At 44.1% G+C, this 16,614-nt stretch overlaps 1 protein-coding gene across 1 annotated transcript in view; it reads left to right on the top strand.

Moving 5' to 3' along the window:
- LOC146375793 (voltage-dependent N-type calcium channel subunit alpha-1B-like) overlaps positions 1-16,614 on the top strand; it is a 285,946-nt gene that overhangs the window by 248,096 nt on the left and 21,236 nt on the right. The window contains exons 48-49 of the mRNA XM_084946389.1: positions 8,415-8,453; positions 16,122-16,356. Of these exons, the coding sequence (XP_084802515.1) occupies positions 8,415-8,453; positions 16,122-16,356 (274 nt within the window). The remainder of the gene's footprint in view (positions 1-8,414; positions 8,454-16,121; positions 16,357-16,614) is intronic.

The following is a 16,614-nucleotide window of genomic DNA, read 5'->3' as shown; positions in this document are numbered from 1 at the left end:
GATCAGTGTTGCTGCTTTACCAGGTGTAACAATTAAGTTTAACATCCAGGCATCCATGAAAACAGAATTTATTAAATTCAATGGAGTTAGAAGCTAGCAGGAAGTTAATTCACTAGTTTCCACCTAAACATGATATGCCATGTTCTGACTGAGAGATTTCTGAAAAAATTAAAGTACAGCTCTGCTATCACTTCCAACATAAATGAAAACTAAAAACTAAACTAAACAGCAGTGACGTTTGTAGGGTTACTGAAGTTGAGTTAGCTGGTATATAATGATGTGCTACGCGATTGCTAGCAAAACAGCTACGTTAGCATAACATTAGCACAGTGAAGCTGAAGGATGGCCACTAACCTTTTTCCACTCGATAAAAGTTAACGTGAGGGTTTCTGGTGGTTAGGGACAAATGCAATTGCATGGCAGGATGCTATAAATGGACCAAACTTCAGTCAGGAGAACAACTGAGATAATCCATCCACAATACGAGGTTAGTCATTAATATACTGCAACAACATGGGAATAGAGCAGCTGTGAGAGAATTCAGCATTAATGAATCAATGGTAGGGAAGTGGAGGAAGCACAGTTTTTGGCTTTCCCCATCTTCCAAAAGTGCTTCGTCTAATTGCTATTACTGTTGCCCGGCATAATTTGCAGATGATGTTGTTTGCAGCTGCTGCAATACCAAAACAGGCGCAGCTTGATGACACCATCAACATGCGCTGTCGCGGTAGAGCAGTATAGTCAAAATCTCTACCGTTGGCCAAATTTATATTGTTTCTACCGTGTACCGTTTATACTGCCCACCCCTAATTTAGTGTTTGTGTTATTAGGAGTGCTAAACAAGAAGAGTTCCCAGATGGTACAGTAGACACATGTGTGACTCCTGTGATGAAAGCATCTTTCTTTCAGCTTAACAGTGAACCATTAGCTCGTTCAAACAAACGTTAAAGTCCGAACAGAACACCACCAGAGGCAGCAGTATAACATAGCTAACATTAACAGTGCAGTGAATCCTGCTTGTGCTGTGATATTCAGGACTGCAAACCGAGCAGCATTCACTGATTTTCAACTTGTTGTTTTTTTTTTTTATATATTACTGACTTTAATTATCCATTAAAATTATCACATTCTCTGTAAGATTAAGGTCAACTACTGAACGGCATATATTTTAAAGTAAAGGCTTTAAAACCAAGCTGACGCTGAAAGTACTAACATCACTAATGCCACATAATTTTGCCGACATGTGGCCAACAGTAATGTTTTAATGTTCTTCATTATTAAACATTTGCACATAAATAAGTGACATCATATTCAGTACTTTTGAAAGTTTAGTCTTTGGCTGCCCCGCTTCAGCCGTCTGTAGTGATGTGCGGATCGATACTGAAATATCGATTGCTCCGATACCAGTCATTTATGTTGTAGAATCGATTCTCATATTAAAATATCGATATTTTAGTAATTTAGGGTAAATTTGTAGTTTATCTTTAACAGGAACAGAGTGGAAAGAAACTATATCATTCGGATTGTCTACATTGGAAGGAACTACTTCCTATTCCACTTTTAATAGTCATGTGCGAAATACGGCTTTATAAATTTGTGGCAGCCCCTTGGCATGCGCACTCACAACAATAGCTGGGCCTAAAAGGAATCATGTGCGGACGTATTTTACCTCCACAAACAGCCAAGACAGGGTTTGCGCCAAGACCGTGAGGTGTGGTGGCTACACCATTTACCTCGTCAAACACCTCACTGTAAATCATATCACAGAATATAATGAGGTATGTTGAGGCGAACTGAAGAGGAGGAGAGGAGAGGGGTAGGTGCTGCTAGGGCGAGACAGACGTCTCTCGCGGAGTCCTTTAGTGCTGTAGCCAGGCAACATGCTCAAATGGCACACAACTTCAGTTTTTTTTATTTCTATATGACAATTCTGCATTATTAAGTGATAAGAACAAGTAACCTGACGTCCTGTAATCATTATGAAGCTATAATTTAAGATACAATAAAAGATATCAGATCAGTATCGCCGATACCACTCTGAATTTTACTTGGTATTGGATCGGAAAGGAAATCAGTGGTATCGCACATCACCAGCCGTCTGCCATATTTTTCGGCAAAATCAACCACACCCACCGCCGCGCTATGAATTGTGGGATATATGGGACCACGAAGTCTACACCAGACCACACTTCAAATTTGGGGAAATCGACGGCGCATTTGTCGACCGCAAACTAAAAGCAAAGTTGTCACCAATTACTGTTTATATTTGTGTGTATTGCTGCAGCTTTTTTAAATATTAACTTGGTGCCTTTGGGTGAAATAATGGTAATATGAGGGACCGATCCAAATGGTCACAAAGAATAGCCACTTGTTTCTGTGCTACCAAAGTTACCCGGCTTTCATTCAAAATGTGTTTATCGTCAGCACCTACACATTAAATTACTTAAACATTATAAATGGCTTCAAGCTCACACTGAGACCTGTGGACCACTATCAGCCACTGAGACAGTAGACACATTTATATGTGTTTTTTTTTTTTATATGAATATTTCATACTTTAAGGCTGCCTGTTTATTTAAAGGAGATGAACAAAATACATTACAATTGTACATAATAATATCATAGATGATAGATTAAATAAATAGATTTTAAGTAGATGCTTGTGCATTCTTGAAGTCTTATATGTTGAATTGAACTACGTGTTCTCTAGCATATCGAGACTATTTCTCCACACCGTTACATATTCCATATGTACGGGGTACGACCCCCCTTGGTCGTGGCGTGTGGATATTTCTTTAAGACACTCCGGCACGCCCGGCTACGCCCCATAGCTTATAAAACAGCTGTGCAGACGTGACACTGGTGATCGTTGATCTCCACTTGTTGTGTGTGTGTGCGAAAGAGTGCTTACCTTGAGAGTACTGTGTGTCTGCGCGTCTATTGGCGCGTGCTTCGGCATCCTCCGTGGGCGATGTATTTCTCCCTTCTAGGTCCCCTGGTAGCCCCGGTATTCCCCTGGTAGCCCCGGTATTCTCCTGGTATCCCTAGCTGGCCCTTGGTCCCCCTTCCCTGGCATGTCGCCTCGAAAAAAAAAAGGCTTATGCGCCGGTCGGACCATGCTGTGCAGCTGCCGGCTAGCGAGTAGCTCGGCTACAGTGAGGAAACACGGCAGGGACACGGCTTCAGCGTTCAAGCATACGCTGTCGCCTTGGCACTGTGCGGCTTGGCTGCTATGTGTGTTAACACTGCTACTGCTGCAGCTGCAGGCTGTGTTTCCCTGGCGTATTGCCTGCGCTTCGCCGGTTTACACCTCGCTGTGTCTGATGCTCAGCCAGCGAGTGAGTGTTCTCCAGCCTGCAGCGCCGGGCTCTCTGCAGGCGGTTCACCCGTTACACGTTAGCCTGGCCTCACTGTGTCTGATAAGCCAGCCACAGCGAGGCTGTGTTCCAGCCTGCGGTGCTGGCTGCACTCGAATGTCTCGTCCTCGAGTTCACTCTTGTGGCTCCCCTGTCTACGGACAGCACTCGGCAGCCACTTGGCCCTGGGGCGACCTGCAGGTCGGGTCCCTTGCTTGGCCCTCCTCTCCAGCGGCTGCACTGCAGCTGCCGGCTGTGTTCTCTGGCGTGTTGCCCGCATTTGCTGGCTTGCCCACCAGTCGGTCCTCGCTGTGTCTGATACGTCAGCCAGCGCATGTGTGTTCTCCAGCCTCCTTAGCCAGTCTCTCTCTGGCATATAGGCTGCTGCGGCTGCAGGCTGTGTTCCCCTGGCGCGTTGCCGCATTCGCCGACTTGCCCGCCAGTCGGTCCTCGCTGTGTCTGATGCCTCAGCCAACGGGTGAGTGTTCCCCAGCCTGCGGTGCTGGCTCCCTGTCTGGCGTTGCCCGCTTCTTGCAGGCACCCAGTAGGGTCTCCTCTCAGCGGCTCGATGAGCTACGCTTCCTCTCCTCTTCCTGCTCCTGGGATTCCAGGTTCGGGCCCTGGGCTCTGAAGGCTCCAGCTGGGGATCCTTGAGAGCGTATGCGCGGGCTCGTCCTAGCCGACTGCCCGTGTTTCTGGCCTGTTGTCGCTCCAACCGCATGCCGCGGGTTGATTTTGTCAGACCTTGCTGTGTGTGACATTTTGGCCAGTGAGTGAGAGGTCCCCAGCCTGCGATGCTGTCTCCCGGTTGGTGCTTGCCTGTGTGTCACGGACTTACATGGCCAGCACGGGGACGCCCAGTAGCTGGGACTTTGTGTCTGACCTCGAGTGTCTCATTGCGAGTTCACTCTTGAGGCTCCACTGTCTGCGGACATGCACGTGGGGCTAGACCGTCGGGTCGTTGCCTTGCTCAGCCCTCCACTTACGCAGGCTAGGCTGCCAGCCCCCCCCTCCCTGTCTGTCAACAGCTCGGGGTGGCTTCAGCTTTGAGGATGGACGGGTCACATCCCAAGCTTCACCCACGGTTGCCCGCTTCGCCGGCGTACACGCCAGTCGGACCTCGCTGTGGCGAGTGAGAGTTCTCCAGCTGTAGTGCCGACTCTCTGTCTGGCATTGCCCGCATGTCGTAGCCCTATGCGACCAGCGGGCTGTTACTTGGCGGTTCGGTGTGCTGCGTTCCCTGATTATCTGCCTCGTGGTTCCCAGGCTGACCTTGCGGTCCTGCGTCCTGCAGGACCGGTTCAGGCCAGTCTGGCATCTGCAGACTGCTGCCTCCACCCCCTGGCTTGGCTTTCGCGTCTGGCTTGGCCCTGACTGGGGTGGTGTGTACATATGTGTATTTGTACATAGTTCTTTGGTCTTCACTCTCGGCAGTTCGGTTGCACTGTCTCCTCGCGGGGTGTCTTACAGAGTTACCCCGTACATATGGAATATGTAGCGGTGTGGAGAGATAGTCTCGATATGCTAGAGAACGTACGGTTACGGTGTAACCTTGGTTCTCTTAGTGAGAGACTATCTCTCCACCGTGAGGCCACTCGGAGTTGCGTTCCGATCAAACGATCACTGGTGTCACGTCTGCACAGCTGTTTTATACGTAAGCTGTGGGGCGTAGCCGGGCGTGCCGGAGTGTCTTAAAGAAATATCCACACGCCACGACCAAGGGGGGTCGTACCCCGTACATATGGAATATGTAACGGTGTGGAGAGATAGTCTCTCACTAAGAGAACCAAGGTTACACCGTAACCGTACAATCTATTCAAAGCCTCTCCCAGTCAGGGCTGTTCTCCATGCCTCTCTGACTGTACATGATGTTATTAGCACAAACACTTTAAAGGTGATCATTTAGGACTTCAACAATAATACAGACAGCAATGTAGTTAAACATCTTACAGTTAGTTTTATTGGGAATTAACTTAAAAACAAACAAACATCTGTCTCCTATTTTTTGTGTCATACAGGAAAGAAACATCAGTATCTGATGAGAAGACATTTCTTTTGTTTAATTTCAACGGGAGATGAATATCTCTAACAAGTTGATTTGTTCACATTTTCACATCTTAATTTTTAAGTGAAATGTGCATTTTGAGTTTATACACTATATGCATATAAGGCGACCTTTTCCTTTTGCAGTATTTTTGGGTGGTGCGTTTTTCTATTTCTTAACAAAAGGGGAATAAAGGTGCTTAAGTTCACCTAGGATGATTTGTTTTAATTTTCACATGGTTGTACTGAGGTGATGCAAATTGAAACATGCATTCCTTTTTTTTTATTTGACCCTGAAAAAGGCATATGAACCCTGTCTATTGTTTTTTCACTTGTCAAACTTCTCTACTCTTCGGGTAGAGATGAGTAAAGTGCTTGGTGAGCTTTTTCTCTATCAGCCAGCAAACATCTATAGTTCATCTACAGCATTTATTAAGGAGTGTTCCCTTCAGACCCCTGGCTAAAGAATAAATCCTGATATTATATCTTCCTTCCTTTTTCCTTTGCTTCTCCTCCAAGTCGGACTGGAGTTTAACTAACTCCATTAGTACTTCTATTGATTATAGCCTTTCATTTGGTTCTCAACGTGCTTTTTTTCATTTCATCAATCCTTATTTTGTTTATACTTACCTCATCTTTGATTTCCATAAACTGTCGCTTATCATCCTAGGAGCCAGCTTGTTAAATCGTTCATTGCTAAAACCACTGAATGAAGTACCGCATTGTCACTGAAAGGTACATGCATTAATTTAGTGATGCAGAACATGTATAGGTGTTGTTATGCTTGATTTAATCTGCTGCTAATTCTGTTTTGCACTGCTGGAATTGCAGCTACTAGAAGAAAGACACCAAGAACACCTGTTCAATCAATACAATTAGTTTCACTTTGACTTCCAGACAAACTAAAGCAATTTCTGCATCGCCTTTGTTAGGCTATAAGACAGCAGCCTGCATTCAGTTTAAAGTTTTAGAAATGTAATCTGAGACAAATCACCTTAGAAATAAACAGCAACACTAAGCGTGCACTCAGCAATAAAGTAATATACTCAAATTAAAATCCCAAGATTAACAATTTTCTGCTATATTAAGTTGTGTTTTACTGCTATATTTTTTCTGTTCTTTATGAAATTGTAGACGACATTCTATCATCATTATGATCAGATAATGTCTCTGACCACCAAGGATCATTTTGGGCAAAACCCCACTCTTTGAATGCAAGGGCCAGTCAGCAACCAACTGGTGTTCACTTAACCTAATTTTAACAGGTTTTATTACATCCAGTTAAGCATGCCAATCCAAGTTGTTCCTGTGGTGTGGCCAATGTGCATGTTGCAGCTTGTGGAGGCCCACAAGGTTTCATTATTGATCCATTCAAAGCTGAAAATCTCTAAATGAGTCTTTCACAAGAGCCTAAGAAATATAAGAAGCATCTCATTTCCTGCGCGATCTTAATCGATTCATGCATTCAAAGTGCCCTGTTCACCCACAGCCCTATGGGAAGAGCTGCTGTTGATTCTTCTCTCACAGGAGAGGTGAAGTCTAACGTAATCTGATTAGGCCCTGGCTCACTGCCTGCTGTTTGTACAGTATTGTTTTTCTTCTGCTGCCAACTGAAACTTTGATAGCTCTTCCAAATAGCTTTGGATCCCAAATTTACAGAAAGAGGAATATGGTAATTGCATTACTGTGAAGAATAAAAAATTTGAAATGGAGGATTACTCTTGTGTCTCTGATTCTCAGTAGTATCACTTGATCTTGGTTGGAAAAGTATGTGCAGATCTGCTTTAATTTTCAGGGTATTCCCTTGTCAGCCCGTCTTGACAGACAAGAACAGAAGGAACAGTGGGTGCCATGTTCTTTGATATATCTGTGACAATCACAGAATGCAGGATATACTGAAGGGAGCAGATGAAATGCTGGATAGAAACACACAAAAATATTACTGAATTCTGCTGAACGTCACTTTTTTTTAAAGTTTGTTTTAAATAGGTGTGTAATAAACAGTGATGCGTAGTGATCTTTAGTAAAAAGAAAGACATCAGAGAACATGTCCAAGCTTTTGAGTTTTGTGCATTTAGTTTTAATTATTTGAATATTAAATGATAAGGACCAGTGAGTGCAAGCTTTCTTTTATAAGTGACCAAGGGGCCTCCGTACTGTAGGGGTCGTAGCCATTTTTGTTTTGTGGTTGAGGAAATAATGGATAGGTTGACTGTGATTTTATTCCTAACATGAGCTAGCCTCTGTGTGGTTTGTATGTACAGCACCCGGCCTCTCTCTAGTTGCTTGCTTTCACCTCGCCCTTGTGATTAGATCTGTTAGTAGACATATTGGTGCCCTCTGCACCAATTTTCATTCCCCATTCCCTGTTTTTTTGCCTCTTTTTTGCCCCCTTGTTGGGGGCTCTGAGCCTACACATTTCCCCTGCTGGGCTACAGTGGACCAGCAGGGGAAACGGATGGATGCTGGATCTGTTGGGTGGGATTGCAAGGGGGGAGGTTGAGTGGGTGGTTGTTGGCTCTGCTGTTGCTCCCAGGTATCTAACCTGGTGGGATTGAACTTTACCTGTATTGCTACTTACAATTTTTATAATGTATAGCAAAAGCCTAGCACATTCAAACATAAGATTCATAATGACTGTATTTATGCAGAGGAAATTAGGGCTTCCTATAGGTTTTGGGGGTTAGTTGGGATGGTGGTGGGAAGTCATATTGTATGGCATGTGGGGGGTAGTGATGAGTTGATTCTCCCCTGCCCCACCTGCCTTCCAATCTAATGCAACTCAGTGATCCCTTTGCACACTTAGGTGGGGCTCACACAAAGAAATAAAAATTAGTCAACTAGAATAATATACGTAATTAGCTATAATAATTTATAGATGTTCCCCAATGGAGAAATTGGTGGACATACCTGGATAAATATTTTGTCCTCATCTGTATATCATTTCTATCTATCTTAATATTCCTAATATTCATCTCTCCTTTCTTTTCTTTCTGTTTCTCCCTTGCATTACAGCGGAGCCATTCACGCCACTCTCCAGGGATTCATCTAGCTGTATGTACATTCTGCCAAACAATATTCTTCTTTACTGCTATTGACAGTATGGTTAATTTATAGGCTCAGGCTTGATGGACTCTTAAAATCAGTGCTATAGGAACAAATCCAGAAACTCTGATGTTACCATCAAGACTTACACTGACACACGTCAATATTAGGTCATGGGAATTATCATGTGAAACACGATACATTAACCCGATATATATTAAATACTGCTTTAAATTTGTCTCAGCAGAGTCTTAGCGAAAATGTGTTTCACTCATTAGGTAGTTCTGATTGAAACTACTCTGTTTATTTTACTTTGCATAGGTTAGGGTAGAAAAACACAATTATCCCATGAAACATACTTATGGTTAAGTATACAGAAATTGTCTGAAAACATGCTTCAGTTTTCCTGGTCAAACTTGGAAGGAGATATGTTTAGTTTCAAATAATAAAACTATCACAAAGAAAAGAAATCCCTATTGTTAGCCTTGTTGAATCGCTATCTTATCGTGGTGGAGGGGTTTGTGTGACCCATGTTCTCGGGGGTTTCCGTAGGGGTTGGATGTATTGTGTGTTAAATGGTGGACCGATTCCTCCGTACTGAGACTACCTTTTGGGACATGGGATGTCACCTCTCTGGTGGGGAAAGAACCTGAGTAAGTGCATGAGGTCAAGAGGTACCAGTTAGATATAGTTGGGCTCTCCTCAGTGCACGGCTTGGAAAGTCTGGAACCAGTCTCCTGGAGAGGGGCTGGACTCAGTCTGGAGTTGCCCTTAGTGAAGCAACTAGACACTGCGTACTCCCAAAACACCTCCCACAGGACACGAAGGACAGGATCGAATGCCTTCTCCAAGTCCACAAAACACCCGTAGACTAGTTGGCCAAACTCTCATTTACCCTTGAGAGGGCAAAGAGCTTGTCCGCTGTTCCACGACCAGGACAAAAACCGCATCGTTCCTTCTGTATCCAAGGTTCGACTAACGGATGGATTCTCCCACCCCGAGACAGACTCTCCCAGGGAGGGAGAAGTTTTATCCCCGTACAGTTGGAGCACAGCCTGCTGTCCCCCTTCTTAAAGATGGGAACCAATCTAGAGTTTACCAGCGGCACTGTGGTTAGCACTGTTGCTGTAGAGCAAGAAGGTCCTGAGTTCAGTTCCACCGTCAGGCTGGGGTCTTTCTGTGTGGAGTTTGCATGTTCTTCTCGTGTTTGTGTGGGTTTCCTCTGGGTACTCCGGCTTCCTCCCACAAAGACATGCATGGTGATAGGTTAATTGATTAATCTAAATTGCCCATAGGTGTGAATGCGGGAGTGAATGTGAGTACGAATGGTTGTCTGTCTCTGTGTCTTAGCCCTGCAACAGACTGGCGACCTGTCCAGGGTGTACCCCGCCTCTCGCCCTATGACAGCTGGGATAGGCTCCAGCACCTTCTGCGACCCTGAAAAGGATAAGCGGAAGCGAATGGATGGATGGAGGTTACCAATCTAGAGGTACCGCCCCTTATCTTCACACAACTAGGGCTGGGTATCGTCACTGATTTCTAGAATCGATTCAATTCCGATTCAATTCGATTTGAATCGGGGAAATTTTGCCGCAGGCAAAATATTATAATTCTTATAATTCTGATCACTTATCAGTACATATCCATATTTTTATATCAATAAAAAGGAAAGCTGACACTTGCTAGAATTTATCAAAGGTGTAAGCATCACAGCAGATGCCTTTGTGTCAAAGTAACTGAGGATAAAACACAGAAAAACATGAAGATTTTCCTGACATGGGATTTTATAGCAGATGACCTTAAAAATATTCTGCAGTAGATCAAAAACAAAAGAAAACCATTAATCAACATATGAACATTACCTGATGCTGCTGAAGTGAAGCAAAGCAAAGTTACAGAGGTTTTATTAGAGACACAGCTAAGTGTTTTGCAATTTTGCATAATTTTAAAAAGTTCAAATTTGTTCAGTAGCCTATTCAACAGCAGAAATGAGGCTTTCTTTCCTAAGTAAGTAAAAGAAAAAAAACACAGCGTCCGACAGCGCTGTAAACAACGGTAGACTTGTGCGTAGTAAGCAAGCAAATAATGCAGAAAACAGAGATTTTTGATGGGAAACTGTTCTCGAAGTACACTGAAAGAGAGAGAGAGAGAGAGAGAGAAAGCTGTACATGAAGTGTGATTTTTATCATGGTGGAAGCAAAACAGCAAAAGTAAGAGGGAATTCATGACGATGTTATGTGAAGCATAGTTTGGATCTTCTTTTGCTGCTGGTTCAGTCAATATTGTTTGGAGAGAGATAAAAGCTACAGCTTCCGAATCTAGCGCAAAATGGACGTAAACACAAAGCGCCAATGCATCAGAATCGGTGAGCTGTCGGCTTTCAGCCCCGGCCGTGTCCGTGCAACATCTCACTGATTCTGATCCGTCAGCGGGTCCATGCTTTGTGTTTACATCTTTGTGCAGAATCTGTTTACCTGCTCTCATTTATTGTTTTAGCTGTTTGGTGGTTGCTGAAATTTTGCTAGGTTTAACCTTAGATTCTGGTGTTTCGGGCAAAATAAATTTATATATGAAAAAATCAATTCAGGATTTTAATGAATCGATATCACATTATCCAAGCTAGAATCGATAGTCAAAACCCACCCCTACACACAACATTGTAAAGGTGTGTCAACCAAGACAGCCCTACAACATCCAGAGCTTTCAGGAACTCAGGACGAACCTCATCCACCCCACGATCTACCTGTGATCTACCTGCACGATACACGGTGCAGTCACGAGCAGTGGGTAGAATGAAACTGCAGATACAAGCAGCGGAAATAAGCTTTCTGCAAACGGTGGTCGGCCTCTCTCCTAGAGATATGGTGAGGGCTTCTGCCATCTAGGAAGGGCTCAGAGTAGAGCTGCTGTTCCTCCGCATCGAAATTAGTCAATATGGTTGGTTTGAGTATCTGGCAGTGATGCCTCCTTGGCACCTCATGGCTGAGGTGTTCCGGGCATGTCCTACCGAGAGGAAGCCCCAGGGCAGACCCAATACACTCAGAGATTATATGTCTTGACTGGCCTCTTAACACCTTGGTGTTGCTCCAGTAGATTTTCTTAGTGTACAGGCTGTGATCAGCTGACCTGCTGCTCTTTGTGGATATACACAACTGAATTCAACAAGATGTAAGCAGATGTTTCATGAGTTGTCCACTGTTTATGTTTTCTTTACATTAGATACTACACAGTTGGTATGAAGGTGAAATTTAATGAATCTAAGCATCATCAGCTAAAATTCAAATGAATCTCTGCTACATTTGATTAACCTCACTCCGACCATGAAACCACAGCCACTGTGCACACACTGTTCTTTACTTTAAATTCATCACACAGGACAGGAATCTAATCTGTTTCATTAAGCTACAGAGTATTTTCATGCAACCTTTAATAAACACATGTTGTCCACATTACTTTGATTTGCAACATGTTTCACAATATAAAAAAAACATAACATGCACAGACCCAGTATCTGATTTAAAAACATGAGGACATACATATATGTCATGGTCCTGGGTCATGTGACCCAGTATTCTGAGTTTCTTGATGTTTTTGTTATTCCTTTCAGTCTAGTTTCATTTCAGTTTATCTAGTTACATTCTGCCATGCCTAGGTTACAGTTTTAATTCATGATTTATCAAGCTCCCCATTTGTCTCATCCCTGTGTTAAGTCTTTGTGTGTTTATCTGTCATGTTTCATGTCCAAGTTTTCTTTGTTTGTCTAGTTCGAGTCATGTCTGGGTCTCGTTATGTTTCCCGTTTTATTTTGAAGGATCCTTGTGTTTATTGTATTTAGCTTAACGTCCCCTGTCCTGTCATTATGTTAATTGTTATCAGCTGTTTTCCCCATGTGATTCCGCTTCCCCTGATCATTCCTTGTTTTTTTCTTTTTTCTTTTTTTTTTTTTTGCCTGTCCCGTTTGGCTCTTTTGCCATCAGAATTATTGTCTAAAGGCGAAGAAAGATGCCCAACGGATTTACTTTACCAAATTGACCATCCCAGCCTTGCCGTAATGGTCCATTTGATTCACCTTTTATTGTTTATTTTATTTTCACTTGCTGAATACGGGACAGACTTGACTGGGGGAAAGAAGGGGAGAAAGAAAGAGGGAAAGAAAAACAGCTGAGAAGAGGGACGGGGGAGAAGGGCAAACAAACAAAAACCAACAGAATAAGCAAAAAATAAATAAATACATATATCGATCACCTGGATCACCTGTTGAGAAAGAAAAAAGAAAACAAGCAGAAGAAAACGAGAGTAATAGAATAAACAACATCACAATGATATATGGGAATATGACAGTAAATACTAAATATTAAACATTATTGTGCAGCACGTAAGATCGACAGCACACAATGTGCTTTGAGGTAGGAGCCAAAAAGGGTGTAGTTTGTGTGTGTGAGCTCCCGTGTGTACACCTGTGAGCATGGACGCGCTTGTTTTTAAAAGGTTCCTTCATGTAATGATCTGCTAGAGGGTGTGGGGAGCCACTGCCCCGTCCTCCAGGGCATGAAGCAGGTATGGAGGAGATCAAAACTCCAGACATCCAGAGGCCCCCAGAACACAAGAGACCAAGGAAGACCAACAGAGGGGCAGCCGCGCCACTGTCCCAGAAAGAGCTGAGGAGAGTCCCAGATGAGGGGTCACTCAGCAGCTGCGGAGCAGAAGCCAGGGGGGGTTACAGTGACGCGCCCATGAGCTCCGCCGGCAGCCAGCTGTGCCTGAGTGACCGAGCCCCAGGCCGAGAGGCCGGGGGCACCCCACCTCCGAAGTGGCCCGAGCGAGCCCCAGGCTCCAGGCCCCGATAAGCAGCCGCCAAGGAGTGAGCCGGTGTGTACCTGGACGCCCATCCCCGGACACAAAGAACCACCAACGCACCGATGTCTGAGGGAGTCCGCCACCGGCAGGGGAAGTGGTGGTGGGGGGAGATAGGCCTCCAAACCTTGGAGGGCCTGAGATGTCCCCAGAGAGGTGACGTCTGATACCCAACCTGACGTATAGACACAGACATACGGGCACACACAGATACAAACATCCATTCCCACCCTCATGCTCTCATATGCACTTACTCCACACTCAACCAACGTGGAGATGGTAAATGGTAATTGGCCTGTGTTTATATAGCGCTTTACTAGTCCCTAAGGACCCCAAAGCGCTTTACATATCCAGTCATCCACCCATTCACACACACATTCACACACTGGTGATGGCAAGCTACATTGTAGCCACAGCCACCCTGGGGCGCACTGACAGAGGCGAGGCTGCCGGACACTGGTGCCACCGGGCCCTCTGACCACCACCAGTAGGCAACGGGTGAAGTGTCTTGCCCAAGGACACAACGACCGAGACTGTCCAAGCCGGGGCTCGAACCAGCAACCTTCCGATTACAAGGCGAACTCCCAACTCTTGAGCCACGATCAAAGAGACGCTGTACACACAATCACACTCCCCAAGCGTACTCTACGAACCGGGTCTAGGTACCCTTGCCCCTGGAGGGGGGAACTGCACCCAGACCCAGGTGGTGTTACCTTTTTCCCTGCGGTGGGGAGAAGCAGACCGCCCCGACTCCGCAGCAGCAGGGAGGCCCCACATTCCAGACCCCAGTCGGAGGGCCAACTCCTCCTCCTAGCCCCCCGCTCCAGCAGGCCGCAGAGAACGGGGGTGAGAGAAGACTCCAAACCTCCCTCCACCCGCTCATTGTAGTGTTGATGCATGTGTGTTCTAAGGTGCATTTAAAACCCAGGAGGTCATGGAGCTACCTGCCAGAGAGCAGCAGGTAAGCGCATAGCCCCTCCTGCTAGCCCTCAATGTCTACGTGTATTTAAAATTGAGAGGTGGGCAACGACGCCAGGGGTGAGGTGTACACCCTGATGGTAATTTGGATTCCGTGTAGCGTGCCCACCCCCAAGATCCTATATGTATGTGTAATGAGAGTGTGAGTAATGTGAATGTCTAAGTTGTGGGATAAAATTGAGGCAGAGGCAGCCAGAAGGGGACAGAGGGGGGGGGTTGCCTCCTCCCCTGATCATTCCTTATGTGTACTTAATCCGTGTGTTTCTGCTCAGTCGGTGTCAGATTGTCTGTTATCCTCACCTCATCTTTTCATAGTTTCCGTTATTGTGTCACTGTTTCATAGCCTGCCTAGTTACTCTGTGTTCATAGTTTTTTCATAGTTCTTTCACAGAGTGTCATAGTCTTTTTAGTTTACACAGTGTTCTTAGTCTCCTTAGTTTTCCCAGTTTCAGTGTTCTCTAGTGTTTTTGTCATGCCATCAGCCACAATAAAGGCTCGCTTTATTTTTGGAAACCTAGTTCTGTCTCCACCGTGTCTGCATCTGGGTCTACCTCTTCTTCACACCGGCGCACCCCGCCGTGACAATATAAGCCTTACATTTCTAGTTTATCAAATACCAGTGAGCAGTCCTTACCTTTAAATATAGTATAACCTCTCTTCTTCCTCTCCTGTCCTGTCTTTCGTATCTTTCTCCATCTCTGACTGAACTTAGCTCCATCTCTTCATTTAAAAAACAGTGTTAGCTAAAGCTAGCTACACATTGTGAGACAAACTGCACACAAAGAGTTTCTGTGTTTGCTGATATTTGTTGAGCTGATAGAAACATTGCCTTTGAAATTACCTGAAGCAAAAAAAACCACTGACTCCTCTGACTTTGGCACATGTCATCTCTTTTAATGCAACATCCCCTGGTAATTAATAAATGAACATGACTGCAATTCATTTGTTACTGTTTAGGTTCAAATTAGTTTGATGTTTGAAGACTTGCAGTGACAAAATGATAATGCCCCTCAAATGTGTTAAAACAAAATTAATGAGCCTGGTTTTAAATGTAAGGAGTAGAAAGTAAAGATATTTGTTTAAAAATGTAGGGAGTAAAAGCAAAAAAGTAGTCAAAAAAATAAATACTTAAGTAGAAATTTTAGATATCTGTACTTTACACATTAGTGTACTTTGTTATTTCTGACCTCTGAAAATCAGTTTGTTTGTTTTTTTTAGCTATTGCTAAATACAGAGGATTTTTTTTTTCTGGAACTAGAAGATGTCTCTTAAAAAGTCTTATTCACCCTTCACTATTAATTTTGACTTTTTTTTTTATAAATTTTCTGTTACAGATCATTCCAGTTGGGTGTTCCATATATGTGAAAAGTCTACAGAAAGTTATAAAACCTGAAACTAATTCTATCTTAAAATAGGTTAATCAGCTGAATGAATTAGCTCCTACTGGTATGAGTGAAACACCTGGTCCTTTGCCTTTAATTTCCCCGTCATGGGATCAATAAAGTCTTATCTTATCTTATCTCATCTTGATACTTACTTACAATTTACTAAGACAGAGTTGTATGGGCAGATTGGCCCTGTGCTCCTAATACTGATGCATTCTTTAGCTAAATGTAAAATGTTTTCACTCCCTTTGTTGTGTCATGTGGGACAACAGTCAATTATTCTAAAACACAACACAAATGATTAAATTTCTGCTGTAATGTATTTTCTTCATCAGATTAAGCAGTGGGCAATTACTGTGTGGATTAAATAATTAGATGCAGTTGTTACATGAAGCTGTGGGGAAAAACAACTCTAAAATGTGTTGCTGACTGGCTTTCTCTATCCGTCTTCCTCCTTCAGTCTGTCCCTGATGCCAGCCCTATGAAGCGCTCAGCCTCAACTGTGACCCCACAGCGGCCCCAAGAGGTCAACTTAAGAGACTACACCCTGGAAAAACCAAGCCAGGAGAGAACCCACCACCATCACCATCACCGTCGCTGCCACCACCGTAGAGACCGAGACAGAGATAGAGACAGAGAGAACAGACAGAGGTCTTTAGATGCACCTTTGGCAGGTCAACCTCCCGGTTCTGCTGGTAAAGTCAGTCAGAATTTATTCACAAGCACTATCAAAATCACAGTGTACAAAGACATTCAGTATCATCTAGTCCCACTTAGTATTGGACTGTTCCATCATGCTATCCTATAATTTTATGTGATTGTTTTTAGTTCAGTTGCAATTCATTTATATGGTGCCAACTCACAACAATAGTTTCCTTTAAGGGGCTTTATATTATAGGACGCGTGATCTGCAATATTAGCAAGAGCCCCAGCTACTCACTAAGAACAAGGCC

The sequence above is a fragment of the Perissodus microlepis genome, chromosome 12, assembly GCF_051167445.1.
Source record: "Perissodus microlepis isolate ML-2025 ecotype Zambia chromosome 12, ASM5116744v1, whole genome shotgun sequence".
In the NCBI taxonomy this organism is placed as follows: Eukaryota; Metazoa; Chordata; class Actinopteri; order Cichliformes; family Cichlidae; genus Perissodus; species Perissodus microlepis.
The sequence above is the reverse complement of the archived record's forward strand: the minus strand, read 5'-3'. Positions and strand labels throughout refer to the sequence as shown.